A 17,515-nucleotide genomic window follows, 5' to 3' on the forward strand; every position below is an offset into this window, starting at 1 on the left:
GGTGTTATCAAACCACCGTCAACCCAGGCAGCTGTTGCTATCTCTGCAGTTTCTCTGAGACCAGTGTGGTGTCGCATGCTGGCCAGAGCTATGCTCGGGATATCTTTCCTATTTCGAATCTTATGCCTGGAAGGTTTGGGATCATTATTTTCTGGGTTAGGGACAAAGTCACCATTCTCCTGGTCAGCACTCGGATCAGCCATGGGGAAGTCATTAAACTCTGAATCAGCTTGACTCCAATCATCGGCCTTTTTTACCTCACCCTGGGCCTTCTCAAGTCTCTTTTCCTCGGCAACTCTTCTCCTCTTCTGTCTCTCTGTGGCAGCCTCCTGTCTCTTGGACTCCGGAATATCTTGGCTAGAAATCATGAGAGCCCCTATACTGCCAGTCTTCTCTCTCTGTGCTTTGACAAATGCCAGTTCGATCACAGGAATCTTCAGTTCACGCTTGCAAATACAGGAGATGTGGGCCTCGGATTTACAGTCACGATCGCATCCAAACTCAGGACAGAGAACAATTGGGCACTTGCAAGTAATTATGTCAAATAACTGGTCCAGTTGCTTGGCAAAGCTGTCCTTAACTGCAAGTTTTCCTCTCCCAAGAGAGATATCTCTTGCCTTTTCCCAACTGGCTAGCAGTCTCTCACTAATCTTCTTCTGACTTGTTATGACTGGAGGCTTGAACTGAGCGTTAGCCAGAGTGTACTGTGCCAAGACAGCTTTGGTCATATCACTGGCAATGTCTTTGTTTGTGTAAGCTCTTTGGTTCTTTTCACTGATTTGCCTGATTAAAACACCGTATCTCAAAGCATCTCTCAATGTAGGCAACTCCGACTTCAGGAGCTCTCTCCCAGACCCAAGATAGTGACTGAGATGGCTGGATTTTTGGTTCCTCGTCCTGACACAAGCAGCCATCGCAAATATTATCAACTTATAAATGCATCAGAATCTGAAACAGAAAAAAATATTGTTAGTTGGGTTGTTAAAGAATGAAGTCAGAAAGCAATGTTCACTATTTAATTGAAATGCACTAATGCAGCTGTACGTTAGATTTTCGATAAATTTCACGCTAAAATTTACCTAACAAAAGGTTGCAAAATATTGAAACTGAAATTATTTTCTGTTTATATACACTAAAATCTACCAAAAAAGTGATGGGCCATTAGTTTTAGCTGATCTTCCCTCCTATGACACACCCTACAGTGGAGTATTCTTGTACAAGAGCTACACATACGCTCAGTGTGGTCATTCGTGACAGCCAAAGTTTTTGAGATTTCCTTTGCTTGTATGTAACACTCATTACTGTCCCACTAAGATGCTGGGAGTTCTAGAAAGCCAAGTGGAATATTCATTTTTTCAAAGAATAGGTTGTTTTTGTCGTGAAGTAATCCAGGGTCTTGTCTTTTATGACATGTAAATCAACAGTGACTCGTTTGGGAGGTTTATCTCTTCGTTCCATCTCTGCCATGGCCTTTACCATTTGATCTTTCATGTCGGGGGGGGGGGTCACATCATCATCGAAAAAAAGAGGGTTATCAATTCTTCTGACAAAAGGCACATATGGCCGGCCATCTTTTTAGAAGTTTCTTTTGAAATCCCAATGTGGACCTTTTAAGATCTCTTTGCGAGGTGCTGTCTCCTCCCGTTTGGAAAGTTTGAACTGTGATCAAACCATCCAAACTTTGAAAGTGTTAATGACGTTTGCCATCCACCGGTCATAGTACATTGCCCCAGGAGCTGGAAATCGTGTGCCACAAGCAGGTGCAGATCCTAGAAACAGTAGAAATGTGAGCTCCAAAAATTCCCTGTAGTCATATTAGGGATATTCGTCAATCAGGACTTTTTCTTTTTTATCATATTCGCTTACTAGCCGTTTGGGCGCTCTATCCAGTGTCAGTACAGGAGGAAACCGGGGACCGGTAAACCTGTGGTGTTTGGTAGTGAGGGTCACACTGGATAACACCCTTCTCACGTGTGTCCGAGCCGAGGTTCGAACCCTTGACATATTGGTGAGAGTTAGGCACATTACCGCTGTACCACCAACACCAACATTATGCACAAACTTCAACCCATCTAACCATCTTCCTTGACGTCAGGAATGGCTTCAGTAACCTGCTGGTCTGTTAAAAAGTCTTCAAAGCGTTCTTGGTCGATGTTCATCCAGTAGGATTGGAATCGTTTGAAGACCAGGATTTCTGGGAAAGAGGAAGTACTGTACCCATTGCTTCATTGAAAACAGCACCACCCACTAGCTCAAGGATGTGGTACCGACAACCAATATGCAGTAGGTCTCAACCAAGCAAATGCTCTAAAATTACAGAAGCTCCTTTGTTGCAGCTAGTATTGGAGCTTGTAGTATCGAAGCACATTCTGCAAGCTCGGTTTTTAAGTCCCCACTTTTTCAAGAGCCTCAAAAACAGCATTTGCTTGGGTATCACCGGTACCTGAAGGAATTTTTGGAATGCTAAGCAACTGGGAGCCATACACACGGTGCATGCCCAGTACTTGCCAACAGTGCGTAACAGAGACGTGACCGATCGCCCAAGCGGCTAACGAGCCAATCAGTGGTGAAGAGGATAAAAATATGACTCACAGCAGTGTTATATGGGTGAAATTTCCAAGTCATTATGCAACCTTGAAATATTTTTTTTATGAAACTTTGCACAGTGTTGTGACAAATGGAAGCTTTTGCAAGGGTCAGACCTAAAAAAATTCCAACTTCGAAAATAAGGACCACTCTAATGTCCATCTATGATTATTATGCCAATGTCACAGTATTAGTAGTTTTATACTATTAATGTACTATTACCCTTTTCAGTGGACTATCAGGAGGTATTCATGGGGATCCTGCCATACTTCCACATCTATGGGCTGGTTCCTTGTTTGGGACTTTCACTTATTACAGGTTCTAAGTCTGTAACAGTCCCAACATTTGATCCTAAATCATTTGTTCATGTTCTGGAGAAGTACAAGGTAAGAAAGTTTTACCAGTGACAATTTTCATAATTATAAACAAGTGTGCAAGAATATTTCTACTAGTTGTCTCAGCACTTCACTTTCTACACTTGTATCACTCCCGTTATTATTTCCACCTCGTTTTAAGGAAAATTCTTACAAAACTAAAAAAACTACTTGAAATACAACAACAATTGTAATTGTTTGCATTTGTTTTGTTACATTTGAAATAAACAAAACCAAAATTGTGAACTTGTCTTTCCTTTCTTGTTCTACGGCCGTAACTTACACACACTGCACAAAAGGGCTTCACTGGTGAATAAACAAGAACCCGATGAATTATTCATTGGTATTGTTTCTTTTTGAAAATTCTTTAACTTATTTATAATTTACAGATCACGTACCTTCATACAGTTCCACCTATTATTAACTTCCTAACTCAAAGCAACTTAGTGAAACCTCATCACCTTGGACCAACACACACCATGACCTGTGGTGCTGCACCTGCAGGTCCAACACTTATTGAAGAATTCTTCAAGAAATTTGGTGACGGGATTAATTTCCAGGAAGGTTAGTGTTTGACACCTGAACTTCTGTAGTAAGCATGTTTTTATATTATTGTGACACACACACACACACACTTTATTTCTCTCTCTCTTGCACTCCTGTTGGTGATATGTTTATTTTTATTCCTATAATTGTCACCACTTATCAGCTTACTAGCCGTCTGGGCGGACTAACCAGTGTTAGTACAAGAGGAAACCAGAGTATCAGAAACCTGTGATATTTGGTAGTGAGGGTCACCCTTCTAATGTGTGTCCGGGCCATGCAGGACTCGAACCATTGACATACTGATGAGAGATACGCACATTAACGCCTTAATTTGGCAGTGTATAATATATGTATGGTAATGACAGCATGAGTCACAATATTATCATGGTAAGCTTCCTGCAATTACAATAGAAACATAAATGCACTTATAATTCAGGGATAAGTTTAGAGGTTGTACATCTATTGTCAAATAATGTACAGCTGTAAGATGTTACTTAGAGTTGCTCACTTTGTAGCGTGTTGTATGTGGCCAGTTGTCAAATATATATATATATATATATATATATATATATATATATATATATATATATATATATATATATATATATTATGTACACTCGCAACAAAAAATATCCGTGCATACTGTAGTGTGAACAATTTGAGACCAGTGACGATTGGTATTGGGAAAGGCGAGTTGTTCCAGCTTTATGTTGGCAGCCCTGGTCAAGTGAAACAAACCCTTATAAATAAGGTCGGGAAGTGATAAATAGACAGTATGAAATATGAGGAGCTCCCTGTTAACAAAATTATTTGTGATACTTGTGAATATTGCTACATTAATTTATGCTACCAAATAAACCACTCAACCTGGTCGTCCTGAGGGGTGGTGCAGCGTGGACGGCCGCTCCGAGACCTGTCGTCTGTAGCACCAGTTTCTTTTACTTTTACTTTTATCCTCTTCGCCACTGATCGGCTTGTTAGCCGCTTGGGCGATCGGTCACGACTCTTTTCCTTTATATTCTTCACCAAAAGGTCGGCTCGCTAGCCGCCCGGGCGATCGGTCACGTCTCTGTCACGCACTGTTGGCAAATACTGGGCATGCACCGGCTCCTGAATGTACCTGAACCCGCTCCAGTGTTGGTCAAGTCTTCTCTTGAAAGAGCTCACACTCGGTGCCGTCACAACACTTTCTGGTAGATTGTTCCAAGAGTTTACAACCCTCACTCCGAAAAAGTTTGCCCTCACGGTTTTCCGGACTTGCGGCTTCTTCAATCTTGAGCTGTGACCCCTTGTGGGGCGAGCGTCCGCCAGCTCCAAGTAAGGACACTCAACTGAGTAGTGCCCCCTGAGATGCTTATAAACCTCAACTAGGTCCCCCCTTGCCCGTCTGTAGTATAAGCTAGGCAAGTTCAGGCGCTCCAATCTCGCAGGGTAGCTGAGATGCCGAAGTGCAGGCACCAGCTTGGTGGCCCTCCTTTGAACATTTTCAACCAACTGACAGTCCCTAGCATATCTCGGGGACCAGATGGGGTGACAGTACTCCAGATGGGGAAGCACTTCACTCCTGAAGATCGTCACGAGGGACGGACCGTCTAGATATCTGAACGACCTTCTTATAAGACCCAATAATTTATTTGCCTGATTTACCTTCTTCTCACAATGGCCCGAGAACTTCAGCTCATTGTCAACATACACACCTAGGTCCTTCTCACACACAGTCTCAACTAGTACATTTTCTTCATCCCGTTGGGACATATGGTACGCCTCCTTACCGTTGGTACGCCCCAGGTGCATCCTCTTACACTTCGTGACATTGAATCTCAGCAGCCATTCCTTCGACCATTCCTGGAGCCCACAGAGGTCCTTCTGCAGCTCTTCACAGTCCGCTTGGTTCTTAATTTCCCGAAATAACTTGGCGTCATCGGCAAACATTTGTATGGAGGAGTGTACAACGTCAGGCATATCATTTATGAAACAAACAAACAACAGCGGGCCCAATACACTACCCTGCGGTACCCCACTTGTTACAGGTACAGATGACGATTTCGTGCCATTAATCACCACACATTGCTTGCGGTCATGTAGAAAGTTTCGAGGTATCGCCGAATCCACCGTGCAGCGGTGTTCCTGTGGACACCAACCCGCTGGCTAATCTGTGACGCCGAACCCTTTGTTATGAAGGGCAATAATAGCTCCTCGTGTTCCCTCTGAGGTTTCCATGTCATCTGGCATGTGCAGATCTCTACTGCTTCATATTGCCTCTGTTTTATACCCACGTTCACCGAGACCGAACCCTCGCTCATCATTCAGTCGACACAAAGCAACAATCCGAAAAGAGGAAACAAACACACTGATTGTCAGCCATATGGCAACACCTAGTGGGGGGGGGGAGGGTTATGAGGATACACTTACCAACCTTCCCGACATATCACAGTGTATGCATCATTTCGTAAGTCGTCGATCACACCCTGCAGTGATACTTTTTGGTGCGAGTGTACAATGCAGTGTTAGGGAGTTGCTGTGTGGTGAGGAGCTTGTTGAGAGGAGGTCTTGTCTGTTTGAGAGCATTGAGTAAAACGACCTTCACGGTTCAAGTTTAGAAGCTCCAAAAGTTGTTGGTAGCGAAAGTCAGAGCGGGGAACATGACAGAGGAAGGAGCAGGAGGTTAGGAAGGGAATTGTAGTGGGAGAGATAGTGCCGTGGCTTTACACGACTGCGTTTATTTGGTTAGCACATGGCGCACGTATTGGGTTTTGTCTGTGTTGGGTGTGTGATCCTCGGGTCACCACTCCTCCGGATTGTGTTAGTTCAAGACCTTCACGGCGAGACTGGGGGGTATTTATATGATTCTGCCGGATCAGGTTGAGAGGTTTGAAATGAGCGGCGCTGCTGATTGGCTGAGGTTAAGGCGATAACAGGTCAATCACCGCGCAGTCCGAAAGTGAGGTCTATCACATTTGGAACTCGCCACTGGTTCGCTGGTAAGCAGACCGCAAGTGATCAACCAGAAGTTGTAGGGGAGAGTATCCACTACATCTTCACCCATCCACAACCTGAGGCAGCTGCATTAACTGTGCTATATTAATTTATTCACAACTCGAGAAATGTCTTTGATTATACAATAAGTAAATAATATGTATAATGACTCTTCTGGTAATAGTGTTATGCCGAAGCATAATTTAGTAAACTAGGTGTTTTGATTATTTTCTGTCCCAAGCAGCAGTTATTTTTGCAATTTTAGGAAGATTTCCGTGTATATATATTGATGTATTAATTATGTGGGATTATTTTAGAATGTATTGCATCATTTTTTTTATGATTTACTTCTTATCGTAAGCCTCCTTCAGAGTAGCACGTACTAGAACTTTCTAGACCTGTCTGGATTGTGCTAGGCATCTGACGAGACGTATATAAACACCCGTGAGCAGGGTAGTCAACCTCCTCCTATATTTCCCACTTCTGAACTTTACCTTGTACTGTACCCTTTTTGTACCCTCAGAGCTAATGCTCTCTTCTCTCCATATCACCAACCAACCAGGAGTCAGTCACTAAATTGCAACTGAATAAGAGGAACAACAAGACAACACATTAATTAATACAGACAGGTAGTGTACTGTAGCTTACTCTCAGCACCCAGTTAACACGGAACGGATCTCCTTCTCATCGTATACTCTTGCAAAGTAGACTAGGTACAGGTACTTCACTACACACAATCTTACTAGTACCATTCCTGCTTCCTTAATACTTAGGTCACTACAGTAATAACAGCACCTCAGAGTACAGTTGTTCCAAACACATCTCCAACACACATAGGGTGCAATGAGCTTGAGTCATCCAGAGATCTTTAGGGAGACTGCACAATGGCCACAAGCATGTCCCACTACACCTGTGGGTTCCTCTCACACAACAGTATTGTTAGCTGGCTCGGTATATTTCAATTCACTTTACGCACAGTTTATGAGTTATTCTCATCTCTTCACAAACATTTACCACTCTCGAATCATGGCACTGTCCGTGGTTATCTATCAAATGAGATTACTACGTGTATTAACTTCACACAGACGTAAATAAGGTTATTTCTCTTTAACGTAGTTTATGGGTCATCCCCAACATTTCACATATGTATACAGTCGGCCTTTCATATACGCGGGTTTAGCATTCACGGATTCGCAAATACGCGGATTGCCCCGCCAGAGGAATATTCTGTACATTGAAGTAATTGAAGTACATTCAAATCGCGCGCCATTCAACTCGCGCGCGGCACCGAACACGGGACACCACCCGCTCCCGCAACCTCACACACACACGCATAGTTCTCCCTCACTCAGTCAGTCTCGCTGTAACCACACTTGTGTTGGCATCAGCATTGTAGTTGCAAAAATATTACATTTCCGTGAATGTATTATATCAAGCACAGTATGAATAGAATATCACTAATATAAGAGTATTTTAACCGAAAACTACTAAAAAAACGAGTAACATCTCTTGAACATCGGAAGGTTAGGTAAAGTCTCTTGTTTTCGTCATGTATTTTATCCTAATTTACATTGAAATACATCACGTTTCAGCAAAAGTACTATTTATTTCCAAGAATATATTCATTCAGGCGCAGTTTAGGTAAAATATACGTGTGATGTAACATTTTTTTAATTGAAAATGATTCGAAAAACACGTACCCTCTAGCCCTGTTCAAGGAGAGGACTGGGAGAAGCTGTTTGGTGCTGCAGACGATGGCAAGGAAAATGATTTGGATGGATTTTAATGAAAATATTCAGAAATATGGTATCGTAGTATTTATTCAAGTCAATTAGGATAGAATATTATTGTAATACAACAGGAGTGACGATGTGGAGGAGGCGGAGGGATAGAGCGGGGAGGAGGTGGAGGGATAGAGCGGGGAGGAGGTGACTGGCGGGAGCAGGGACGAGTGGAGATGCCAGCCAGTACATTACGGGTGTATTAATTGTTTTTATAGCTATTTTTGCATTTTAATGTTAAATACTTTACATTACGTTTCAACAAAACTGCCATTTATTTCTGAGAACATGGAAATGTAATATTTTTGCTGAAATGATGTACGTATTACAGTGGAAAGTGACGAAAGCAATGACTCGCTTTCTTTCGTTCAAAAGATGTTGCCGTAATCGCTTTTCGAATGGTTTTCGGTTGTGGGATTATAAGGCTAATGATAGGATAGAATATTATTGTAATACAGTATGAGTACAACAGTTTTTTAACTGAATACCATTCGAAAAGCGATTACGGTAACATCTTTTGAACAACGAAAGAAAGCGAAAGTCTTTCGTCATGATTTTATCCCACTTCCCACTATAATATGTACGTCATTCCAGCAAAAATATTACATTTCCATATTTATTTCTGAGAATATATTCATTCAGTCACAGTTAAGGTAAAATATACTTGTGATGTAATATTTTAATGAAAATCCAGTATCGTAGTTTTCTCTTGTTTCAAATTTAATTAACAAAGATTGATGTTTCAAATGTAATGAACAAAAATTTATGTCCAGTATCTATAAATTAACTTTAATAAATGAATACTTTGTTTTACATCGTCCTGTGCCACCATACCATGGATTTGGCTACTTTGGGCTCGCAAGAGGTCTGCCCTGGCAACTGTACCGACACCCGACACTCACAGCTGGTGGTGTGTTGGTGCATCGTTTCCATTGTTTACTGGTAGTTACTGGTAAATATTTTTCAACCTAACGAAACTATTACCCGTTTAGAGGTCGACCCCCAATTTTTGCCAAATAATTTGGTCTTAAAAACTCGAACTACACACAGGTATATACGGTAAATAAGGACATGGGGGGCCAGGGGTTTTTTAGGGGGGGGGGCAGCAATAGTACACGGATTTTTAACATTCACAGGTATCTCTGTTACCTAACCCCCGCGAATGTTAAGGGCCGACTGTATTTAATAACTTATGATTTTATCAGATCGTTATATTTGTATATATTCACCTGTCTCATGAGATAGCTATGTTTATTAATCTTACACAGACGTAAACAAAATAATTTATAGACGTTGTTTCACTTACTCACAATATTACACTAGTAAGTACAAATTGGGCCTTCCCAACACTCATATAGGTGCTTTTAATTCTTCCTTAATACTGCCTAATACTGCCTATATACAGCCTGAAGACTATATGAGTGGACACTGGTATAATTCGTACAAAACGTAATTCAATACAATCTACGAAATTTGCACCCCTTTGTGGCAATTACCAATATCTGTGACACAACACCTTTGAAAACTTAGATACTACCTACAGAGATTATTTTGTTTATTATGCAGCTGTAACATAATTCATAAGAGATTATGGAGACCGGTACTAATGTGTGCGGTACATAGAACTGTACAATATTCCGTGTTTACTGCCTTCCCGTTTTAACTTGTTCGCCTTCCATTCTTTGATGTTATCTCTTGTTTAGTGATAATTTCACTTAACATTAGATTTTCAAGAACTCAACCCCATCGTTAAATGAGGGATACCCATACCTTGTGTATGTTTTTTGTGGTCGTGGTAATCATATATTACAAGCGAGGTAATGTCTTACTCTTCCTCAGGTTATGGAATGACTGAAGCTTCTCCAGTGACTCATCTAACACCTAAAGGCAAATTTGTTATTGGTTCTACTGGAGTTGTCGTCCCCAACACCGTGGCTAAGATTGTTGACATCAATACTGGACAATCTCTTGGAGCTAATGAAGAAGGTGAAATGTGCGTCAAGGGGCCACAAGTATGTTCTTTTAATTTGTTTTTACTTTACATTAAGCTCTTGTGTATTATCACAACTTACCCCAAAAGACACAGTGCTGGATAACAGTAAATATTGCTATGCTAGCTTTTTAAGTAGGGTAGACTTCAGTTAAATTTTTGTAAATCTACCTTCTTAAAATGTATTTACAGTACAATATAAGAGTACAAGACAAAATAAAAATGCATTTCCTACCTAACTGGGAGGGGGGGGGGTCAGTATAAACACCACTGACTGCCACCTAACATTCCCTAAGACAGGATCACAAACCTTAACCACATAGTGGCTAGCAGAAGGGAGAGAAAGGCAGACGTCTGACTTGTTTGACTCTTCAGAGGCTCGGGAATGGAACCTATTTTCTCCCAGGCAGCATCCCAGCTGGGCTGGTTGCCATAGCGGCAATCATCCCTGAGGCTGCGACACAGTGTGTACACTAACTTGTAGCATTTATGCCTTCATTGCTGTATTGCTATTATATGCTTTTGTTATTGCTGTTTATATGATACAAGTTCAAGTTTTAATGTTACAGTATACAGTTAAAGTTACTTTTAGGGGTGAATCTAGTGATCTGAACAGCAGTTTGCAGCCAGTTACAGAGGATTTACTGTGCAGTTAAGACATCTTAGGCCTGGTGGTCCAAATTCTGGTGTAAATGATGATTGATGGTTATAATGATTGATGATCATAATAATAATGAATATGAGAGTATTTGATGATGATGATGAGGACTGCTGCTGGCTATGATGATGATAATGAAATCATTATTCAGTTTCTTTCTGGAAATTTACTGCCAGAGTACAATTGCCAAATACAGTACAGTAACTGTATTACCAGTATTACAATAAAAATACTGTACAGGTGTTAGAAATAAGGCTTTGTATTTTATCATTGGAGGTAAACACCATGAGTGGGTTTACTTTACTGTGACATAACTCAGAGGTTTTTAGAACATGATGAAAGGTGTTGATGGTAGTGTGTGGTTCAGTAGGTGTGTATTTCTGCCACATAAGTACTTGTAGATGCTATTTATTCAATCAAATTATCGTGAAACTTTCCACTGGTTTAACATGTATATAGAAAATGCAGGTATACAATACAATATGCTGTACGTAGACAGAGCAGGTATACAAACAATAGTAAGAAGTAAGTAGATTCGACCAAGCTTAGCCAGCAAGGGCACCAGACATTTATTTTCAGTAGGGTCCTTTGCATAGGTTGAGGATCTAACTAGGAATAGTAAATCTACACAAATAAACATGAAAGTTTGTGGCTTTATACAACAAGCATTACACTGCACTTAGACTGTGCATGAATGGTGAATAAATAACATCAATACCACATCATATCATTCTTGCCGTAGCTTCGGTGGGGATGTACTGTAGTTTTGGGTTTTTACTTTGTAAGTTTTAGTTGCATTTAATTCAACTCAGAGCGACATAAATTTTAATGAATTAATACAGTACTTTACTGTTTAGTGTAAATTCGATCAAAATAACTTCAGACTATTGGGCTTACGTGAGGTTCTTTTATATTTTCTGAGAGATTACAGTATTCTTTTTGTGTGAAATATTAAATTCGATATATTTCCATAGGTTATGAAGGGTTACTACAAGAATGAGAAGGCAACAAGGGAAACCATTGATGAAGATGGCTGGCTGCACACAGGAGACCTTGCTAAGATGGACCATGACCAGAATGTGTACATTGTCGACAGACTCAAAGAACTCATCAAAGTAAAAGGATTTCAGGTGAGCAATGTTAATTCATTATAGAATATAATAATGTTTCTCAAAGTTTTAGGTCAAGGATGACTAAAATAGTCTGGAAGCCTGACCTGATGATCCAAAATTCTTGTTTAAAGTGTTTTCTCTGCTGGTTAAATTATTCATCTTTCGGGTGTATATAATGAGATCCAGGGAGGTGTGGAGTTTAGATCCTTGGGCAATTTGAGATTTACAATATGGGTGGTGCCAGGGCCTACTATTTGGATTTGTTCTGAAGCTGCATCACTAATCAGCTGAGGAAGAATGATGTCTACTTACTACTATTTTGCAGTCACTCGGAATCGAGTATGACAATCATCCAGCTATGATAAAATGATATGAGGTGACTAGAGAGGCCGATACAGGACCGGCAGCGTAGTTTACAGATGTTGCACATGTGGAGGGCTACATCTAGTGCTGTTTTATGTGGGGGCACCTGTGGTGGTGTTATATGTGGGGGCACCTGTGGTGGTGTTATATGTGGGGGCACCTGTGGTGGTGTTATATGTGGGGGCACCTGTGGTGGTGTTATATGTGGGGGCACCTGTGGTGGTGTTATATGTGGGGGCACCTCTGGTGGTGTTATATGTGGGGGCACCTCTGGTGGTGTTATATGTGGAGTCACCTGTGGTGTTGTATGTTGCGGTAGGCTCTGCACCAAGGAGCCTCATGGCTGCCTGGTGTACCCCTCTTACTCCTCATGACCTTTCATCAACACATCATTGACCCTACTGTTTGATAGTCTCCAAATACATATACAGTTACAGGTGAATATTTATTAATACAGGTATAACTTAACTCTTACACCATGGTGTCTCCTCAGGTTGCCCCAGCTGAGTTGGAAGATTTAATAAGGAGCCACCCTGAGGTAGAGGATGTGGCGGTGATTGGTCTTCCTCACGACAGGTTAGGAGAGGTACCTAGAGCCTATGTGGTGCTAACGCCCAACTCCAACTTATCTGAGGAAGCCATTGCGGACTACGTTGCCATAAAAGTAGCCCCTCACAAACAGTTGTTAGGTGGGGTATATTTCACTAATGTAATACCGAAGTCGGCAACTGGGAAAATTCTAAGACGTGAATTAAAGGCATCTGCTCTTGTGCAATAGTAATTTGTTCCAATATTTCGATGTTTATTTTACTTGTCTTCCAGTAGACTATCACTATGTGAGTCTTAGTGAGGTCTTAATACAATTGTATATGCTGGCATTTTGTCTTAAAAAATTCCTTGGGGTCTGAGAATAGGTTGAGAATTTTCTAATTTTGTTATTTGTTCAGGTTTGATTCTGTTTTAGCTGTACATTGTCCTTTACCTGGATAATTGAGATGTTTAGTACATCATGGGGCTTAATGTTTAGTACATCTTGTAGCAATAATATTTAGTACATCTTGTAGCTATAATATTTAGTACATCTTGTAGCTATAATATTTAGTACATCTTGTAGCTATAATATTTAGTACATCTTGTAGCTATAATATTTAGTACATCTTGTAGCTATAATATTTAGTACATCTTGTAGCTATAATATTTAGTACATCATGTAGCTATAATATTTAGTACATCTTGTAGCTATAATATTTAGTACATCTTGTAGCTATAATATTTAGTACATCAGCTATAATATTTAGTACATCATGTAGCTATAATATTTAGTACATCTTGTAGCTATAATATTTAGTACATCTGTAGCTATAATATTTAGTACATCTGTAGCTATAATATTTAGTACATCTTGTAGCTATAATATTTAGTACATCTTGTAGCTATAATATTTAGTACATCTTGTAGCTATAATATTTAGTACATCTTGTAGCTATAATATTTAGTACATCTTGTAGCTATAATATTTAGTACATCTTGTAGCTATAATATTTAGTACATCTTGTAGCTATAATATTTAGTACATCATGTAGCTATAATATTTAGTACATCTTGTAGCTATAATATTTAGTACATCATGTAGCTATAATATTTAGTACATCATGTAGCTATAATATTTAGTACATCATGTAGCTATAATATTTAGTACATCTTGTAGCTATAATATTTAGTACATCTTGTAGTCTTGGCAAAATCTAGGAATATATTATCGATATTACCACCCTGTTCCAGAATATGAGTCCAAACATCCACTACCTTGAATATTTGTGTTAAGCAGAAGCGTCCCCGCATAAAGCCGTGTTGGCAATGCTTTGTAAGGTTGTTTCGTAATAGATGTTCCATCATGGTATCTCTTATAATGCTCTCAAGTATTTTACACACTGTGCCATTTTCCAATCACTGGGGACTTTTTGCTCATCCAGGCATTTACAGAACAGGATCTTCAGGGGCTCAGCAAGCTCGTTGCACAACTCTCTTAGCACTCTGGGATGCACCATATCAGGGCTGGGACAATTTTTTCTTTTCACATCTTCTGAAAACACAATGTGGGTCAGCGCTTTTTCAAACCGTCTGTCCTCAAACGCAGGAAGATTGTTCGCATCGTCTTTTGTGAACATCGAGGAAAAGAAACTGTTCAATGATTTTTCCTTCATATTATATACTGTATATATATATATATATATATATATATATATATATATATATATATATATATATATATATATATATATATATATATAGTATATATATTGTGCATGATTAATATAATTAATAATAATATTAATTATTGATAATTAATGTTAATTTTTATGGCAATGGATCATCTTAGATGAAATATTATAATACATTAGTAACCAAGACACAACTTGAATGTTTGGTTTTGTGTTTGTTTATTTCAATAAATATAAGCAACAAAAATGTCTTTTAATAGCCAAGAACTCTGTTGAAAACAAGGTCATTTATTACCCAAATTTATTTACCGGCATGACAGGTGATTCATCACGTGCAGTAACTGTATGGTAATTGTGCAAAAGAAATGATTTTGTGTCTTTTAATTTCTGAACTCATCTAAGATCTTGAGGCAAAGGAGTCAGTGAAAATTATACAGTAGGGTTTTCATTCTCTCTTTATATGTATACATACATGTATACCTAAATGAAGATTGATATGTCTAAAATAAATGGAAAACGTAAAAAATATCACTCAAGACGTCACATCAACGTCTATGACGTCAAGAATAGCTTCTGGACACAGCCAATAGATGGCGCTAATGTCGAGGTATCTGGCAACTGTACCATACACACATTTCATATATTTTAGCTGGAGCTTTCCTATCTTGAGTAGAGTATCTTGTTATATATATGTATGTTTATATGCTGCCTTTATTGAATATATATATTATATATTATGTTACTTCTTACCAAAGTCAGAAAGTGTTTAGGCTTGTGTAAACACGAAATGTGTTAGGCACTTTGTAACCAAGAACAGAGAATAAACGACCAGTCAGACAGACCATGTGACTGTCATTCTCCCATTAAATAACGCAAGATACTACACTGGCGACGAGGATGGGATTCACAAAGTGTTGGTGAAGTCCTTGAAGAGAGGATAGTGACCACTGAAGAGAAGGCTACTCTGAACCTGGAGAATTTAAGTGAAGAGAGCAACCATGGCTGGCGTCAGTGGATACATCGGACGATTGGGGGAGTATGATGCAGACAAGGAGAACTTCACATCCTACTGTGAGAGAATGGACTTCTTCTTTCTGGCAAATGAATTAATGGACGACGGTGGGGATGCGGAGAAGAGAAAAGTCCTTGAAGAGAAAAGGAAAGCAATCTTTTTGACAGAGGTAGGAGCTAATGTTTATTCTACTCTGGTCAATCTGCTTACTCCAGACAAACCCAAAGACTCCTCACTGACTCACATTACCAAGATTCTGAAGCAAAATTTTGATCCTGCACCACTTGAGATTGCTGAAAGTTACAGATTTGGCACCAGAGATAGAGGTAAAGATGAATCAGTAAGTAATTATATTGTAGCTTTGAAGAAGTTATCCATTCACTGTAACTTTGGACAGTTCTTGAACCGAGTTCAAAGAGACAGGTTTGTAATAGGCCTGAATTATGAAAAAATACAGAATAAGTTAATGAACACCACTAACTTAACTTTTGAAAGTGCATGTCAGATAGCTACAAGCATGGAATTGGCCGAGAAAAACACCAGAGAATTTGTTCCCAATGCTGGTAGTGAAACAGTTGGCAGTAGTGGTTCAGTGTGTAAAGTAACTGTAGCCAAAAGGAATAAGTATGCCACAAAACAAGGAACACATGCTGATTTAAAATGTAAGAGGTGCCGAGGGAAACATGAAAGCTTTCAGTGTAAGTTCAAGAATTTAAAATGTTACAATTGTCAACGTATTGGACATATTGCTCCTGCCTGTAGAAGTGATAGAGGTAGAGTATATGCCGTTGAAGGTGGAGAGAAGGAAATGAAAAACAGTATTCATGAGAGTGTTAGTAATTTTTGGATCTGACAATGATGAGAGTGCCCATGTGTTTACTATTTACACCAGTCGTGAAGAGAAAGTTAAACATAGGTATAATGTGGACTTGTGTATTAATGACACACCTGTAACCATGGAAGTGGATACTGCAGCTGATTTTGCCATAATGAGTAAAGATATGTATGAGAAACTATTTGTGCATGTGCCTTTAGAAGACTCAGGTGTCAAGTTGAAAACCTATACTGGAGAGATTTTGAACACAGAAGGTAAATTAGAGTGTGAGGTAAAGTATAAAAATCAGAATTTAAAGTTGCCATTAATTATAGCTAGTTATGTGAATAGACCAACTTTGTTAGGTAAGAACTGGTTGTGTGAACTTGAGATGGACTGGAAGGAGATATTTAGTGTTAGAATGTGTAACAGTATTCCAGGTCTTGAGAAATTGCTTGAAAAATACAAGATTTTATTTGTAAAGAGACAGGATGGTATAAAGGGTTATGAAGCTCATATCACCATTGACAAATATGTTACACCCATATATGCTAAGTCCAGACCTGTTCCTTATGCTTTGAAAGGTGAGGTTGAGAAGGAATTAGACATAATTGTGAGTGAGGGAATTATTGTGAAAACCGCCAAGAGCAATTGGGCTACTCCTATAGTAATTGTACCTAAAGCAAATAAATCTGTTAGACTATGTGGTGATTATAAAGTTACCATTAATCTATAAGAGCCGGCAACAAAAGCTGCCACCCTTTAAGGGCTTGTCACTCTTATAACAACTTTTACTTTAATACTTCAACCTTTGGTAGCGTGACGAGAGGTGGGCCCATGGGTACATGTAATTATAGTATCAAGCAAAAGGAAAGAAACAACGGTGGATACTGTAGGTGAATAATAGACCCAACATACAAATACAATATTTATTCAGACACGAAAATGGATGCAGGAAAAAGTTGTATACACCAAAATAGGAACTCCTGGTACCATGCCCTCAGGCTCAATTTACTCACACCACTACTGGGTGAACATACACAATAACACACATACTCTCTCAGCACCTTAGCACCGTTAA

General features: G+C 39.4%; 1 protein-coding gene across 1 annotated transcript in view; it reads left to right on the forward strand.

Moving 5' to 3' along the window:
* LOC121855523 (probable 4-coumarate--CoA ligase 1) overlaps positions 1-13,652 on the forward strand; it is an 85,080-nt gene extending 71,428 nt beyond the window's left edge. Inside the window, exons 4-8 of the mRNA XM_042350500.1 lie at positions 2,818-2,972; positions 3,350-3,524; positions 10,103-10,275; positions 11,886-12,041; positions 12,880-13,652. Of these exons, the coding sequence (XP_042206434.1) occupies positions 2,818-2,972; positions 3,350-3,524; positions 10,103-10,275; positions 11,886-12,041; positions 12,880-13,164 (944 nt within the window). The 3' untranslated portion in view covers positions 13,165-13,652. The remainder of the gene's footprint in view (positions 1-2,817; positions 2,973-3,349; positions 3,525-10,102; positions 10,276-11,885; positions 12,042-12,879) is intronic.
* The last annotated feature ends 3,863 nt before the right edge of the window (positions 13,653-17,515 follow it).

Source organism: Homarus americanus, unplaced genomic scaffold (genome assembly GCF_018991925.1).
Source record: "Homarus americanus isolate GMGI-L3 unplaced genomic scaffold, GMGI_Hamer_2.0 scaffold48406, whole genome shotgun sequence".
Taxonomy (NCBI): domain Eukaryota; kingdom Metazoa; phylum Arthropoda; class Malacostraca; order Decapoda; family Nephropidae; genus Homarus; species Homarus americanus.